The 13,609-nt window shown below is 27.0% G+C and overlaps 4 protein-coding genes across 5 annotated transcripts; 2 read left to right on the forward strand and 2 right to left on the reverse strand.

Annotated features, from left to right (window-relative positions):
- The first annotated feature begins 387 nt into the window (after positions 1–387).
- Positions 388–2,406, forward strand: LOC100642673 (proteasome subunit alpha type-1). Its single transcript, XM_003392894.4, has 5 exons — positions 388–548; positions 788–1,038; positions 1,154–1,313; positions 1,394–1,603; positions 1,902–2,406. The coding sequence occupies exons 1-5, from the start codon at positions 546–548 to the stop codon at positions 2,109–2,111; spliced, it is 834 nt and encodes a 277-aa protein (XP_003392942.1). The 5' UTR covers positions 388–545; the 3' UTR covers positions 2,112–2,406.
- Positions 2,164–5,488, reverse strand: LOC100642551 (lipoyl synthase, mitochondrial). 2 transcript variants are annotated; one of them, XM_048408225.1, is made up of 6 exons: positions 5,202–5,488; positions 4,790–5,092; positions 3,228–3,384; positions 3,088–3,145; positions 2,829–2,984; positions 2,164–2,753 (listed from the first exon to the last, which is right to left on the reverse strand). In XM_048408225.1, exons 1-6 carry the CDS (start codon positions 5,358–5,360, stop codon positions 2,393–2,395), a joined length of 1,194 nt encoding a protein of 397 aa, XP_048264182.1. In that variant the 5' UTR covers positions 5,361–5,488; the 3' UTR covers positions 2,164–2,392. The 2 variants fall into 2 exon arrangements, with proteins under 2 accessions (XP_048264182.1, XP_048264180.1); XM_048408223.1 differs by having other exon boundaries at positions 4,790–5,095; positions 5,202–5,487.
- Positions 5,489–5,781: 293 nt separating this feature from the next.
- Positions 5,782–11,953, forward strand: LOC100652148 (sterol regulatory element-binding protein 1). The gene is made up of 8 exons (XM_003392888.4): positions 5,782–6,019; positions 6,500–7,087; positions 7,175–7,406; positions 7,492–7,886; positions 8,018–8,950; positions 9,069–9,376; positions 10,819–10,974; positions 11,052–11,953. The coding sequence occupies exons 1-8, from the start codon at positions 5,920–5,922 to the stop codon at positions 11,403–11,405; spliced, it is 3,066 nt and encodes a 1,021-aa protein (XP_003392936.1). The 5' UTR covers positions 5,782–5,919; the 3' UTR covers positions 11,406–11,953.
- Positions 11,954–12,196: 243 nt separating this feature from the next.
- LOC100648733 (nuclear receptor 2C2-associated protein) lies at positions 12,197–13,418 on the reverse strand. The gene is made up of 3 exons (XM_012309635.3): positions 13,046–13,418; positions 12,843–12,933; positions 12,197–12,632 (listed from the first exon to the last, which is right to left on the reverse strand). The coding sequence occupies exons 1-3, from the start codon at positions 13,081–13,083 to the stop codon at positions 12,354–12,356; spliced, it is 408 nt and encodes a 135-aa protein (XP_012165025.1). The 5' UTR covers positions 13,084–13,418; the 3' UTR covers positions 12,197–12,353.
- Between the last annotated feature and the right edge of the window lie 191 nt (positions 13,419–13,609).

Raw genomic sequence — 13,609 nt, forward strand, 5'->3', positions numbered from 1 at the left:
ACTTCGATATTTAGTTATATGAGGTTCCTTCATTATACTTATTATTATAATAATAACAAATTGATATAACAAAGTTTTATTCATTAATTCTCCACTAATTTAATTTAAAAATAAATTTCAAGATTAACACATTTAATAAAATTTTTTAGACAAAATGAGCCATACACATATAATAATCACGTTGGATGAAATAAACTTTATAATAATAATAGATAACTTCGAGTATAATTTTAGAGACGTTTATAGCAATTTATATATTAGAGATTTATAAATTTATAAATTTATAAATAGAGGTTACTAATTTCATAAACTAAAATTATGATAATTTAGAACTTTACTAGATAGCGCTTTCACTATGAAGCTGATAGCAAAGGAGTGTCCTCTCTATTATTTATTTGATCATAATACCGCTGCATGACAGTTGTTTTATGAAAAAGATTCGTTGTTGGTCATAAGTATTTTACAACTTTACGTTATTTACTAAATAAATTAATAATTTAAATAATAAATACCATTTTATATTTATAATTAAATAATATTCAATAATGGTATGTATTTTACATAGTTTTTTTCACGAAACATAATAATATAGTATATCACATCATTATTATGGTATTTGCGAACCTATATTTATCATCAGAAGGGTTAATTTGTACGTGGAATTAAATTATGTATATATTACATATTGATATTCTTTTTCATTTTAACATATTATAACAACTACAATGAATAAAACTAGTTAATATAAAACATTAAATAATAATAAAAAATTTTTCATATTTTTCAGTTCCGGAATCAATACGACAGTGATGTCACAGTTTGGAGTCCACAAGGACGTTTACATCAAGTAGAGTATGCAATGGAAGCTGTGAAATTAGGATCAGCTACTGTAGGACTTAAAAATAAATCTCATGCAGTCCTTATTGCTCTGAAAAGAGCTTCTTCTGAGTTATCTGCTCATCAGAAAAAGATATTTCCCATAGATAAACATATGGGAATTTCTATCTCAGGTTTAACGGCTGATGCTAGGATGTTGAGGTATACCATAAACAATAATATATCAGTTATATCATATCACTATTAATAAAAATACAATCATTGTTTTAAAATCTTTGTCAAATTAAGATTTGAATTTTTATTTATTTGTTTATAGTCGATATATGCGAACTGAATGTTTAAATTATAAATATTCTCATGATGACCTATTACCTGTAAGTCGGTTACTTGCATCCCTGGGAAATAAATTGCAAACATGTACTCAAAGATATGATAGAAGACCATATGGAGTAGGTTTACTTATTGCTGGGTATGATGTAGGTAGATGTGATTAAATGGTTGATTACTATCTAGCAAAGGATAAACTGTTATTAAAGTATTATTAATATTTCTAAAGGATCAAGGACCACATATTTATCAAACATGTCCATCATCAAATTACTTTGATTGTAAAGCAATGGCTATTGGTGCACGTTCTCAGAGTGCTCGTACATACTTAGAAAAACATCTTAATGAACTTTTATCATGTGATCTTGATGAACTAATAAAACACGGTCTTCGTGCGTTAAGAGATACATTGCCAAATGAAGTTGATTTATCAGTAAAGGTAAATGAAAGATGTTCATTCTATTAGTTTCCAACGTTTTTTTCATAAGTAGTAGATTTGTGAAAAAAGTAAAAGAAGATTTTAATAAATTTTAGAATATTATTTTAATAGAAGACTTTAATAAATTTTTTAATTTGTCATGGTTTTCGAGTTTTTAATCGTATTCAACAAACGGCCATGGAAATTGTATAAAAAATTGTGAAAATTTCTTCTCTCCTATTTTTCTTATAAATTTAGCATATAAGTATTTTTTAAATCTTACGTAAGATATATTATAAGAGAAATTATTTTATTATAGAATGTCTCTATCGCAGTAGTGGGAAAAGGTACAGATTTTAAAATATATGATGAAGATGCAATTTCTGTCTATTTATCTCAAATTGAAGATGACAAGCGTAGTAAACCTACTGAACCAGATGTAGAACAAGATTCTAAACCTCCACAACCTCCACCTTCTGATGAAGGTCCACAAGACCCACAAGTTACAGTTGCAATGGACACAGATTAAAAATAATTTACTTTATAGCATATTTTATGTATACATTTGAAATGAATTTGCATTTTACGTTTAAAAATTGTATTTTTCCTCATCATATTCAATACAATAATAGGATGTCATGAATCATGAAAATTTTGTTAATTTTCAATATATATAATACATTTCTTTAGCCATGTAATTACAATTATCTACATGATTTGATAGTATTCCTTTATGTACAGATATACAATAATTTGTACTATTATACATGAATACACAAGTATTTTCAATTACAATTAAAACAAATATGTTTATTGGTTTTCAATCTGTTTGTTTCTACGTGTTTTTAATATATTTGTTAAGAAAAATTCTCCAGCTTTATATGATGAACGCACTAATGGACCACTTGCAGTATATAAAAATCCTAGTTCATTTCCAATATTTTCCCATTTTTTAAATTTTTTAGGTGTAACATATTCAATTACTTTTAAATGTCTTTTTGTAGGTTGCATATATTGGCCAAGTGTCAAAGCATCTACACCTGCTTCTCTTAAGTCTGTCATTGTTTGCTCAATTTCTTCATCAGTTTCCCCTAATCCTAACATTATCGATGATTTTGTAATCAATTCTGGATTGCATACCTTTGCTGTTTCTAATACCTTCAACGATTGTCTAAAAAATACACAAAAATACATATATTTCTAAGTTTACTAAAAAAAGTTACAAAAGCTACAATATGTACCTTACCTATATTCAGCTCGTCTATCTCTAACAAATGGAGTTAAACGTTCAACAGTTTCAATATTATGAGCAAACACGTCAAGATTAGAATCAACAATTATTTTAACACAATTTTTGTCTCCCCTAAAATCCGGTACTAAACATTCCACTAAAATATTAGTTCTGCAAAAATATAAAAAGCATGTATATAAAATGTTTATTTAATATATAAATGCAAAGTACTTTGTTATAATAATAGACAAAATAAGGTGATAAGATTATGCACCTTTTTTTAATTTCCTTCACTGTTTCTGCAATATGACTAGCTCCGCCATCACTTAAATCTATTACAATATATAATTTTGACATAAGAAACATAATAATTTTGGTATATACATAAATTAAAAAATGTACAAACTACTTAACCATCTCTGTCTACCGATGTAAGTACAACATAATCCAAACCCCAATCCGTTATTGCAGTTGCTGTATTTACTGGTTCCTCCGGATTTAATGGTAATGGTGTGCGTGACGTTTTTACAGAACAGAAACGACAACCACGGGTACATGTATCGCCCATTAACTATATTAAATTGTTTTCCACTATTATATTCTCATATATAACTAATTAACCTTTTTGGATAAAACCTAATTGTTACTTGACAGTATTGCAACAAATAATTAGATTTTAGTAAAAGTATTATGTAATGAAATTACTAAATAGCAATGTGAAAATTTATATTATGAAATGTTGTGCATGATGAATAAATTTACATTTTGCTAACTTTTATCACTTTTAATATAAAGCATAATCATTAGTTTATACAGGGTGTAGCACATAATTGTTGCCACTAATTTTTGGGTATTTCTGATGATCTGACAAAAAAATGTTCCAAACAAAAGTTAACTAGTATTTAGCCAGCTACAAATTGCCGTTTAAAAAATTTCTAAAAAGTTATTTTTTAGATAAGGTACTAAGTTACTTTGTCGTTTTTAAATGACACAGCATTTTTGACTTCACATTGTTGTATTTGATATCAAGATGAGTTCAACGATTTACTATATTATGACCTTGATTCGAATCTTCCATTTAATTAGGAGGAATGGAGAATTGTGTATGGTAAAGATTATTTTATAGATGGACTATGAATAACATAGAATAGAAAAAAACATATCTTGATATTACATTATCTCCGTGTGTTCGATTACAACAAATACTTGAATTATAGCCGATGGTTTTGTAAATATAATTTGGACCAAATTTGTAATAACTGTTGCTATAATGCTATCAGAGCAAACTTCCATGTATACTGTACAGATTCACTCCTTTAGATGTTTGATATTTTGAATAAGCTCAGGATAGACCTTTAGACTACAGATGACTCCACAGAAAACAAATCTACTGAGGATTTAAAACAGCAAATCTATATAGCATGCATGCAAATTTATTCTGACAGAAGCAACTACTACAAACTTATGACATCAGTCAGGATTATATTTACAAAACTATGGGCTATGATTCAAGCATTTGTTGTGATTGAACATACAGAAATAATGTAATATCAAGGTATGTTTCTTCCTATTTTATGTTATTCATATTGCATCTATAAAATAATTCTCAGCATACACAATTCTCTATTCCTCTTGATTAAGCAAAAATTTCGAGGATCATTTTAAAGTCATGGTATAGTAGGTCGTTAAACTCCTCTGAATATTAGCTACAACATGAAGCCAAAAATAAATTTAAGAATATCAAGGTGACCTTGATATCTTATTACAAAAACAAGTTTCTGAAAATCTTTTATGTAGCAATTTGCAATTGGCTAGATACTGATTAATTTTTATTTAGAACATTTTTCTGTTAGACCATCAGAAGTAACCAAAAAATCATAGCATCAGTTATGTGTACAACTTGTATACTTTTAATTAAATCACCTTTTTAAACAAAATTACAAAACAATGAGATACATAGAGTTAATAATACAAACCATAATAGTAGCTGTTGCTGTTCCATGTGTACCACCTCCCCAACATTCCCCAATATTAGGACATCGTGCCTCTTCACATACAGTGCTTAATTGTAATCGTCTTAATTGTGACTTTATTCTACTATAATTTTTACCCATTGGGATTTCTGTCTTAAGCCAAGGTGGTAATTTCAAACGAGATTTATCACCTTTTTCTAACTTCAATTTTCCATTATATTCTTTGTAGGTACCAGCAATAAAATGTTCTAAGTTAGGCCCATCCGCTAGTTTTTGAGAAAAAGTTTTTTCTTTGACACATTGCAACTGCTTTGGTACACAAACAATATTAGTATATATTTAAAAATATCAAATATTATTATCAATATTGCATTAGTAATACTATCATTAGCAATATTATTTGTCAAATACATACTGTTGAGTGAAAATTACAAGCAGTAGATATTTTTACTCGACTTGACTTATGAAAAGCTTGAAACATGTTTGCTTGTAAATGAACATTCAGATAACCTCTCAAAACTAAAAAGGAATCAGCCTTATAGCATGGAATACTATCAAATACAATAATGAACATCTGTACAAACTAGCATTTTCAAACTTGTAATTATTTATTTATATTTACTTATAACTATGAATTTAAAGTAAATATGAAATTTTCCTATCAATAGTAGTATAGTTTTCCTATCAATAATAAAGAATCTTAATAAAAGATTCTATATTTATATATTACATATTTTTTATGTTTTTATTTTTGTATTTGGTTTTAATTACTTAAGATCATAGAATATTTTAAAATATTTATTGTTTTTAATTTGAAGATTAAAATGGATAATTTAAAGAATTATTTATAAAACATTTCATAAACATTGTTATTCATCAAAAGATTTAATAAAAATATTAATAGTAACGTTTTTCATAAAAATCCGTCCATATTCTACAATAAATTTTGTTAGTTTAGCAACACATACTGACGTAATATCATCCGATCTTTAGAGCTTCTGTGATTGGACCGGGTAAAGGTCGGGTGACTTCGTAATTTGTTAGTTATTACGTTTGACATATCAGTGCTTCGTTTTGTTTTAATCATTGAATTTATTTAATGAAAATAAATATTTGACAAATATTACGCCACAATGGCAGATCCTGGAGGGTGGACTACTACACAAGATAACGATTTTTCTAATTTTCAATCGAACGACAGCTTTAATTTGAATGAAGTAACTGGTATCGATGGTATGTTGTATTTAATATTTACTAAAATATTTTTTATCGTTTTGTTTTAAAAGCTATAATGAAATAGTAATTTTCCCGTATTTTTAAATTATATTATTTTTATTTTTTATTTGTTACTCATTTGTTTTTATATAATTTTATTTTTCAGTGATTTTTATGCAATTTTATATAATTTTTTAAGTAATGAATTTGTTTCAAATCAAGAATATGATTATACTTGTTGATTATATATATTTACTTATTTAAAGAATTGTAGTCAAATTATTTTCTAGAAATGAATTAAACAGTTTTTAACTCATATCAACAGTTGTAATCAACAACATATCTTTTTAATGTAATTATAACATTTTATATGGATTAATATGAAAATATCATTACATATTACTTTATTTGTTATTACATGTGAGAGAAGAGAGAGAGAGAGAGAGAGATTTTGTTTTGTATATGTTAAATCATTATCTTAAATTTTTTTTATTACAGAACTTCTTACAAACTGTGAAAGTGAATTATTGAAAAATGAAAATTTATTTAACGACGATGCATTATTATCACAATTGGAGGAGCCTTTAGGCATGGATACAGAGGGATTAGATTTTTTAAACTTTAACAATAGTAAAGAACTAAAAGATTTTAAAGAATTTCATGATTATGAGGATCCAAATATTATCAAATCTGTACCAAGTGGAAATGTAATATTAGCTCCAGCAATAACAGAAAATACACAACAAGTTCCTTGTGTCACTCAACAATCTCAACAACAAAAGCAACGACCACAATTACAGGATATAACTTCTATACAAAATAGAGCACAAAGAATATCTGTCACACCAGCACCTACAGTATTTAGTTCACAATATGCTATACCACAAAACTTAAACTTCAGTGTCCAGTCTCCTGTTGTAACTATAGCACCAGTAACACAACAAAGACAGTTGCTTTTACCAGCTAAACTTATAAAATCAGAATCAGTTGTTTATTCTAGGGGATCACAAGCTGTTAGTTCAACATCTGTACCACATCAGATACATACCTTAGTAAACACTGCTAATGGAACAGTTTTAACTGCTGGTAAGAATTTATGATGTCATGAGATTTTTATTAAATTTATTATATCTTAATTTTTATTAAATTTGTTATATTCTAATTTTTATTTAGGTATTCCAGTTGTATTAGATACTGATAAGGTACAGATTAATCGATTAAGCACAAATACACATATAGGTGTACCAAGAGTAAAAGAAGTAAAACGTAGTGCTCATAATGCCATAGAACGACGTTACAGAACATCAATTAATGATAAAATCATTGAATTGAAGAATATTATTGTTGGAGTAGATGCTAAACTGAACAAATCGGCAATTTTGAGAAAAACTATTGATTATATTAGGTATATTATGTTAATATGTCTTTGATTTTTAAAATATTTGTTATAAATTAAAGAAAATTTTTATTAGAAATAATGAAAATTTTAGGTTTCTTCAAAATTCTAATGCAAGATTAAAAGCAGAAAATATGTCGTTAAAATTAGCTGCCCAAAGGCAAAATTTACGCGATTTATTAGTATGCGGTGAACTTACACCACCTAGATCAGATTCAAGTGAATCATCTTTATCTCCAGCACCAGCACCATTATCTCCTCAATCTCCTTCATCTATAAAAGATGATCCAGATTTGTTACAAAATGTTGATTCAACATCTGTTCTTACAAATCAAGGCATGAGAGATCATACTAGGCTTACGATTTGTGGATTTATGCTCCTCTTTTTAGCATTTAATCCTTTAGGTTTTTTGATAAATAATGTTGGAAGATTCAATTCTGATTATATAAACACAAAATTGGATGGTCGTACAATTCTTAATTATCAAGGTATCATAATACAATAATTACAATACTATTACATTATAATATACAGTATAATAATAATGTTATCACATTATACTAATTGTTATATATGTTGCTATGTATAACGAGTAATACTATTATTAATCTCTTTGTAGATCAATCAGATCTTGAAAATCCAGTGTGGAGCAATGTGTTTTTATGGCTAACAAATGCTATACTTTTAATTGGCGGACTTTGCAGACTATTGCTATATGGTGATCCAATACTACCATCTGACAGTAAAATTTTCCTTGAACTTCATCGATGGAGACGTCAAGCAGAATTCAATATATCAAAGAATGAATATAGTCAAGCATGCCGAGATTTACATCAATGTTTGCAATACTTAGGCCGACCATATCCATCATCACGCGCAGAAATTTGGCTTGCAACTATGTGGCAAATTATAAGACAACTTCTTCATAAATTATGGATTGGAAAATGGATTTTGTATACTCATAAATGGTTTTCTGAAAAAACTACACGACAACAAGCAGAGATATCAGCTATGGAAATGGCTATTATTTATCAGCATATGTTATGTCTACATTTGTCAGAAGGATCAAAGAGTGGAACTCTGTATCTTGCTCTTTCTGCAGTGAATTATGCAGAAGCCACTGGAGAAACTATTCCAAAATCATTATTAGCAGAAATATATATTAATGTTGCATTGTGTTTCAAGCACTCATTATTTCCATTTATTCATAAATATTATTTGGGCAAGGCACGCACTTTATTATCATCATGTGCAGTTCCACCAAAATTAAAGTGGATAATGAGTGATGAAGGAACTAAATTTTTAGCATTTCAAAAATGGCAATATGGAGAACAACCAGATAACGAATTTACTTCTCAAACTAGTAAAGCTGATCCTTTATCGTATGCTTCACGTGCATATAGAGATTATTTAATCGGACATTGTTTACGTATTTTAACCGGTACTGTTGGAGATGCTCATTTATCTTCAATATTAGAATATGGACAAACTATTATGGCTTCTGCTGGAATAGATGCTGGATTTTTATGTACTGATAAAGTTACAGTTACACGTAAGTTTAAATAAAATCTTGTTTAACGAGTTCATTGGTTGTATTGGATGTCATTAAATTTCTTTCTTCCTTTTTTTTCTTTAATTAATAAATAAAATTTGGTGAATTAATGTTTTAGATTGCGAAGATGAAATTGGATTATGGTGGGGAGCAGTTATATATGTAGCAGCATGTTGGAGATTGAAAGAAGACGATTCACAAGCATGGAGCATTGTTGAAAGCAAATTTCCTTATGAAAAATGCTACCAACTTTGCAATAATAATAACAGTATTAGTCCACTGCCATATATTGTTTTGAATGCTTTGCAAGCAGCAAAAGCGACTACTAAATCAGTCTCTATGCGTTTTATTGATCAGGCAGGAATATTGCTTGAACAATGTTTGGTTTATTATAATTGCAAACAACAGTCATCCCAAAACGTTTTGGTAAGATATTTAAATATTATGTTTATATTATATTAATATATTCAACTCTTTTATACAAAAATTATTATAATTACTTATATTTTTTTGTAATGCTTTTATTTTACATACATAAAAAATTAGAAATTATGAAATAATAAATTATATAACATATGATTTGAATACGGAAATAAAATATTTAATTCTTTTTATATTTTTTGAAATTTATGATTTTTGAAAAATCTGTTTTTCATGTTATTTATCTTCTCAAAATGAATATCGTTACACTTTTTTTCATAAAACAAAAGAAAATGATCAAATAATGAATTATATATGTAGTAACTTTAAAGTATATTGTCTAATTCTCACAAAATTAAAAGTATCTGGTAACAATAGTTTTTATGCATATATTTATGCAATTGCTTACTTGTTACAAGTGTGCATTGTAGTTGCATTGCATGTAATATAACTATGCAATACTTCTACAGTGCAACTCCTGTGGCAGGTCTCAGCGTCATATGTGATAGATAAATATATATATATATATATACAGGGTAGACCAAATAAAATGTTATAGACTGTTTCTTCCATTGTAGATATTTTCTTTCTTTCCTAAATTAAACAGGATAGCGGGGTAATCATTTGAAGTACAATAAATTTTTTTAAGACTACTAAGAAAAGTTTAAAGGCAGCCTCCTTCATTTATCTTAAATGCAATGAGATACTCATTTTCTTTATTTAGGTAACTCATATCAAACAAAGTAACATTTACTGGAAACATTTCTTTTTATTCTGCACAATTAAAGAGATTTAATAAATAATTCAATGCAGTTCTAGGTACATTTAGAGACAAGAATATATTTCAACTCTTTTTATAAACACATTATTTTACCTATTTGAATAATAGAAAGGTAATTTCTTGAAATATTTTATGAACAAGACTTAATAGGTGTTTAGAAATCTAAAGACATCATTTTAAACATTTATTCAAATAATTCTCACTTTAGAATACATTTACACACATACTTTTCCCCTCCTTTCTTCTTTTTTTACCTTCTGAAGTTTCTCTTGAGAGAAGTATGTATTTTTTGCCATAGCTCTTTAACTGTGTAAAGTCAAAAAATATTCAAGTTAGATATTATTTCATTTAATAAGAGCTATTCGAATAAAGAAATGTTAATATCTCACTCCATTTGAAATAAAAGGGGTCCTCTTTACCTGTGTATAATAGTCTTCCTAAAAATTTTTTACATACCAGATGATTTAACAACTCCTTTGTCCTTAATTTAAAAAGAAATGAAATGATTTCTGAGAATTTGGCTTATAATATTTTACAGGATGGTAGAAAATGAAATCAAAACTTTTTCTTGGGAATAGATAGCTCTTAACAGTTCCTGAATCCAACAAATCAATCAAATCTACAAAATTAATAATAATTTTCTTATTAGCTTTGATTATTTTTTTAGCTTACTCAATTGTGGATTTGTGATTGGTTACTTGAAATGCGAACTACACTTTGGCAGGAATTGGATAATGATTTAGAAAAATTAACTACAAATATATCTCTTGGAGGTTTTCAACGTGATTTAGCTTGTTTGAGACAATTATGTCAGCATATTCCAGTAAGTTTATACATATATTTTAATATCATAATTTATAAGTTAATTACTATTTTTAACAATTGTCACGTACTTTTTAGTCTACTTTGGCAAGAGTATTTGTTTATGAAGCCACAACACGTATAATGGCGGGAGCAACACCAGTGAAAACTCAAATATTGTTAGACCGTAGCTTACATCACAGAAATTCACGTTCTTCAATTATCTGTGGAAAAGATCGTTCACAAGATCAATATACTGGAGAAAGAGAACACGCGGTAGCTTTATGTTTAGCTTGCCGACATTTACCTCCACTATTACTAGCCTCTCCTGGAGAACGTGCAGGCATGCTTGCAGAAGCTGCTAAAACTCTTGAGAGGGTAGGTGATAGAAAGAGACTTCAAGAATGTTACAAATTAATGAGACAATTAGGACCAGCTATCTCTGCTAACTAATATATTACTGGTATAAGAATATACCTCATTCAATCCTGTCTTTTACATAGGTTTGGTCTCTTTCATGACTCATTGTTGTAAACAAAATTTACAAAGAAATTAACGGATCTAACACGGTTTCTCTTTTAGTACTATTTCACGTTATACTAAAACAAACGTTAAAATAAAAGACAGGCAAAAAATATAAATATGCACTAATTATGTATATATATAGTGTATAGTATTATGATATCACATAGAGTATAAAGTAAAAGAAAGTTTCCAGGGCTTAAGTTGAACAGCTGATTTAATTTATATCAATGCACATTGTGCAAGATTGTTGTATATAAATTATAATATTTATAAACAGAAATTATGATATTCTTAACGCAACTAAGACTTTTAAATAACTTGTTTTAATTTGATATTTTCATTTTCAATATAATTATTTTGTAATTTAATTAATGCGTCTGTCATTGCTATATATATCTGTGTGTGCATAATATGATGGTATTGAAGTCTGTAAATGATATGTTTGAGTTTTTTCAAAATATATAATTTTATTATAAGTTTTCATTACTTAAGAGATATAAATTGGGATTTAAGAGATATAAATTGATATAAATATCTCTATATATACTACATGTAAAATTAACACATTAACATACAAAATGTAGCTTTATAATTAAGAAATGATTAAACTTAATTATTATTTAATAGAACATATAAACTATCTTAAATACACAGGCTGTTTTAAATATTCAAAATAAATTATAAGAACAATTTTATATAAAAATAAATGAGATCGGAAATTAAATTATAATATTTTTCTCATTCTTTCTTTATTTATAAACATCTATTTTTTAAATCAATTTTCACTTCATTTACAACATCAAAAATTTAGTCAAAAAGATATGTAATATTTAATTACATTTATTTTTTGTAAAAAATAATGTTTGTTACAATATTTTATGAGTGTAAAGATAATTTGTATATAATAATTCTACCAAAGAAATCTGTACTTTCATTAAATACAAATTTAAAAGTTTTTGCTTTTATTGGATTTGTTAAACTGAAAATTTGTATCGTATTTTTGTCTTCTGGATAAAACGATTCATGAAATTTAGTTTCTTTATTACCAACTTCTAAATGACAATTTTTGCCAACAAATCCACCTTGAAATTCAATTTCAAATGAACTTATTTCATATTCTTGTTCAAATTCAATAATTATCCACTGAAAAGTTCCCTATAACATACAATATGTAATAGTAGTAATAATATATGTAAGAATTATTTATTTAATACATATGTTTCTTTAAGTATAACTTTAAAAAACTGTAAAAGATTTATTTTATCACTTCATCATCAAAATGCATTACTTTAAAACAAAATAATAGGTAAGGAATATACTAATACATAACAATATAGGAGGAAAGTACAAAAAAGATTTCCTTACCGCGTCAGAATTCCAACAAGTTTCAGGACAATTATCGAACATGTAATTTTTCCCATAAGATCGATTATTCTTATTCAAAACTGAACTAACCCTAGATAAGTAACATATGATAGATATAACTTTTGTTTGTATAAAACAAATTTCTAATTATTTTACATATATATATTTTAGTTTAGTTTAGTTTATCGTAAATAATAGCTCACCGACACTCGAATTTATATTGTTTTAATAAACACGTCATACTAAAATAAAACTAATATAATACATGTGTAACTTAACCTCGATTGAATGTAAGGTTAAGTAGAATGAGCTTATGTTGAGTATTATCTATCCAGTATTCACGATATACTACTACAATATTTAAAGTCAATTCTAAAATCCAAACAACTTAAGTGTGAGGAGGTGCGTTGAAATAAGCAATAAAGAAATGCATCTGCAAAGATGTAGTCTTTGATTCCTGATGTACATATACTTCTTAAGAAGTAACCAATTTGATGTACATGCCTTCTAAAAATCTGTAGAAGGCTATAACATCTATGCACAGGTACTATGCTATTATGTACATATATCAACAAATTTAAAAAACAAAAAACAATTTACAAAACAAGAAATGTTATATATTTAAAACTATTATAATTTAATGTATTATACAATATAATTTGAAGTATTATATAATTTCAATAACTCTTAGAAAAAGTAACAAATTTCTGTATATGATGTGAAACAATCAGAACTCTTAATATTACATTGTCAGCTAATCCAATCTG

This window comes from Bombus terrestris, chromosome 1 (genome assembly GCF_910591885.1).
Source record: "Bombus terrestris chromosome 1, iyBomTerr1.2, whole genome shotgun sequence".
In the NCBI taxonomy this organism is placed as follows: domain Eukaryota; kingdom Metazoa; phylum Arthropoda; class Insecta; order Hymenoptera; family Apidae; genus Bombus; species Bombus terrestris.

What these genes read in the sequence shown, in the direction of transcription:
- LOC100642673 (XM_003392894.4), top strand. An exon ending in GCTGATGCTAGGATGTTGAG is followed by an intron (nt 1,039 to 1,153) that starts GTATACCATAAA and finishes ATTTGTTTATAG; the next exon opens with TCGATATATGCGAACTGAAT. An exon ending in TACTTATTGCTGGGTATGAT is followed by an intron (nt 1,314 to 1,393) that starts GTAGGTAGATGT and finishes ATATTTCTAAAG; the next exon opens with GATCAAGGACCACATATTTA.
- LOC100642551 (XM_048408223.1), bottom strand. Translation starts at nt 5,360, where the DNA reads ATGTTCATTATTGTATTTGATAGTATTCCATGCTATAAGGCTGATTCC. An exon ending in GTGAAGGAAATTAAAAAAAG is followed by an intron (nt 2,985 to 3,087) that starts GTGCATAATCTT and finishes ATATTTTTGCAG; the next exon opens with AACTAATATTTTAGTGGAAT. An exon ending in GATAGACGAGCTGAATATAG is followed by an intron (nt 2,754 to 2,828) that starts GTAAGGTACATA and finishes TGTATTTTTTAG; the next exon opens with ACAATCGTTGAAGGTATTAG.
- LOC100652148 (XM_003392888.4), top strand. Translation starts at nt 5,920, where the DNA reads ATGGCAGATCCTGGAGGGTGGACTACTACACAAGATAACGATTTTTCT. An exon ending in TGAAGTAACTGGTATCGATG is followed by an intron (nt 6,020 to 6,499) that starts GTATGTTGTATT and finishes TTTTTATTACAG; the next exon opens with AACTTCTTACAAACTGTGAA. An exon ending in TACAATTCTTAATTATCAAG is followed by an intron (nt 7,887 to 8,017) that starts GTATCATAATAC and finishes ATCTCTTTGTAG; the next exon opens with ATCAATCAGATCTTGAAAAT.
- LOC100648733 (XM_012309635.3), bottom strand. Translation starts at nt 13,083, where the DNA reads ATGACGTGTTTATTAAAACAATATAAATTCGAGTGTCG. An exon ending in CAATATAAATTCGAGTGTCG is followed by an intron (nt 12,934 to 13,045) that starts GTGAGCTATTAT and finishes TTACTTATCTAG; the next exon opens with GGTTAGTTCAGTTTTGAATA. An exon ending in CTTGTTGGAATTCTGACGCG is followed by an intron (nt 12,633 to 12,842) that starts GTAAGGAAATCT and finishes TGTATGTTATAG; the next exon opens with GGAACTTTTCAGTGGATAAT.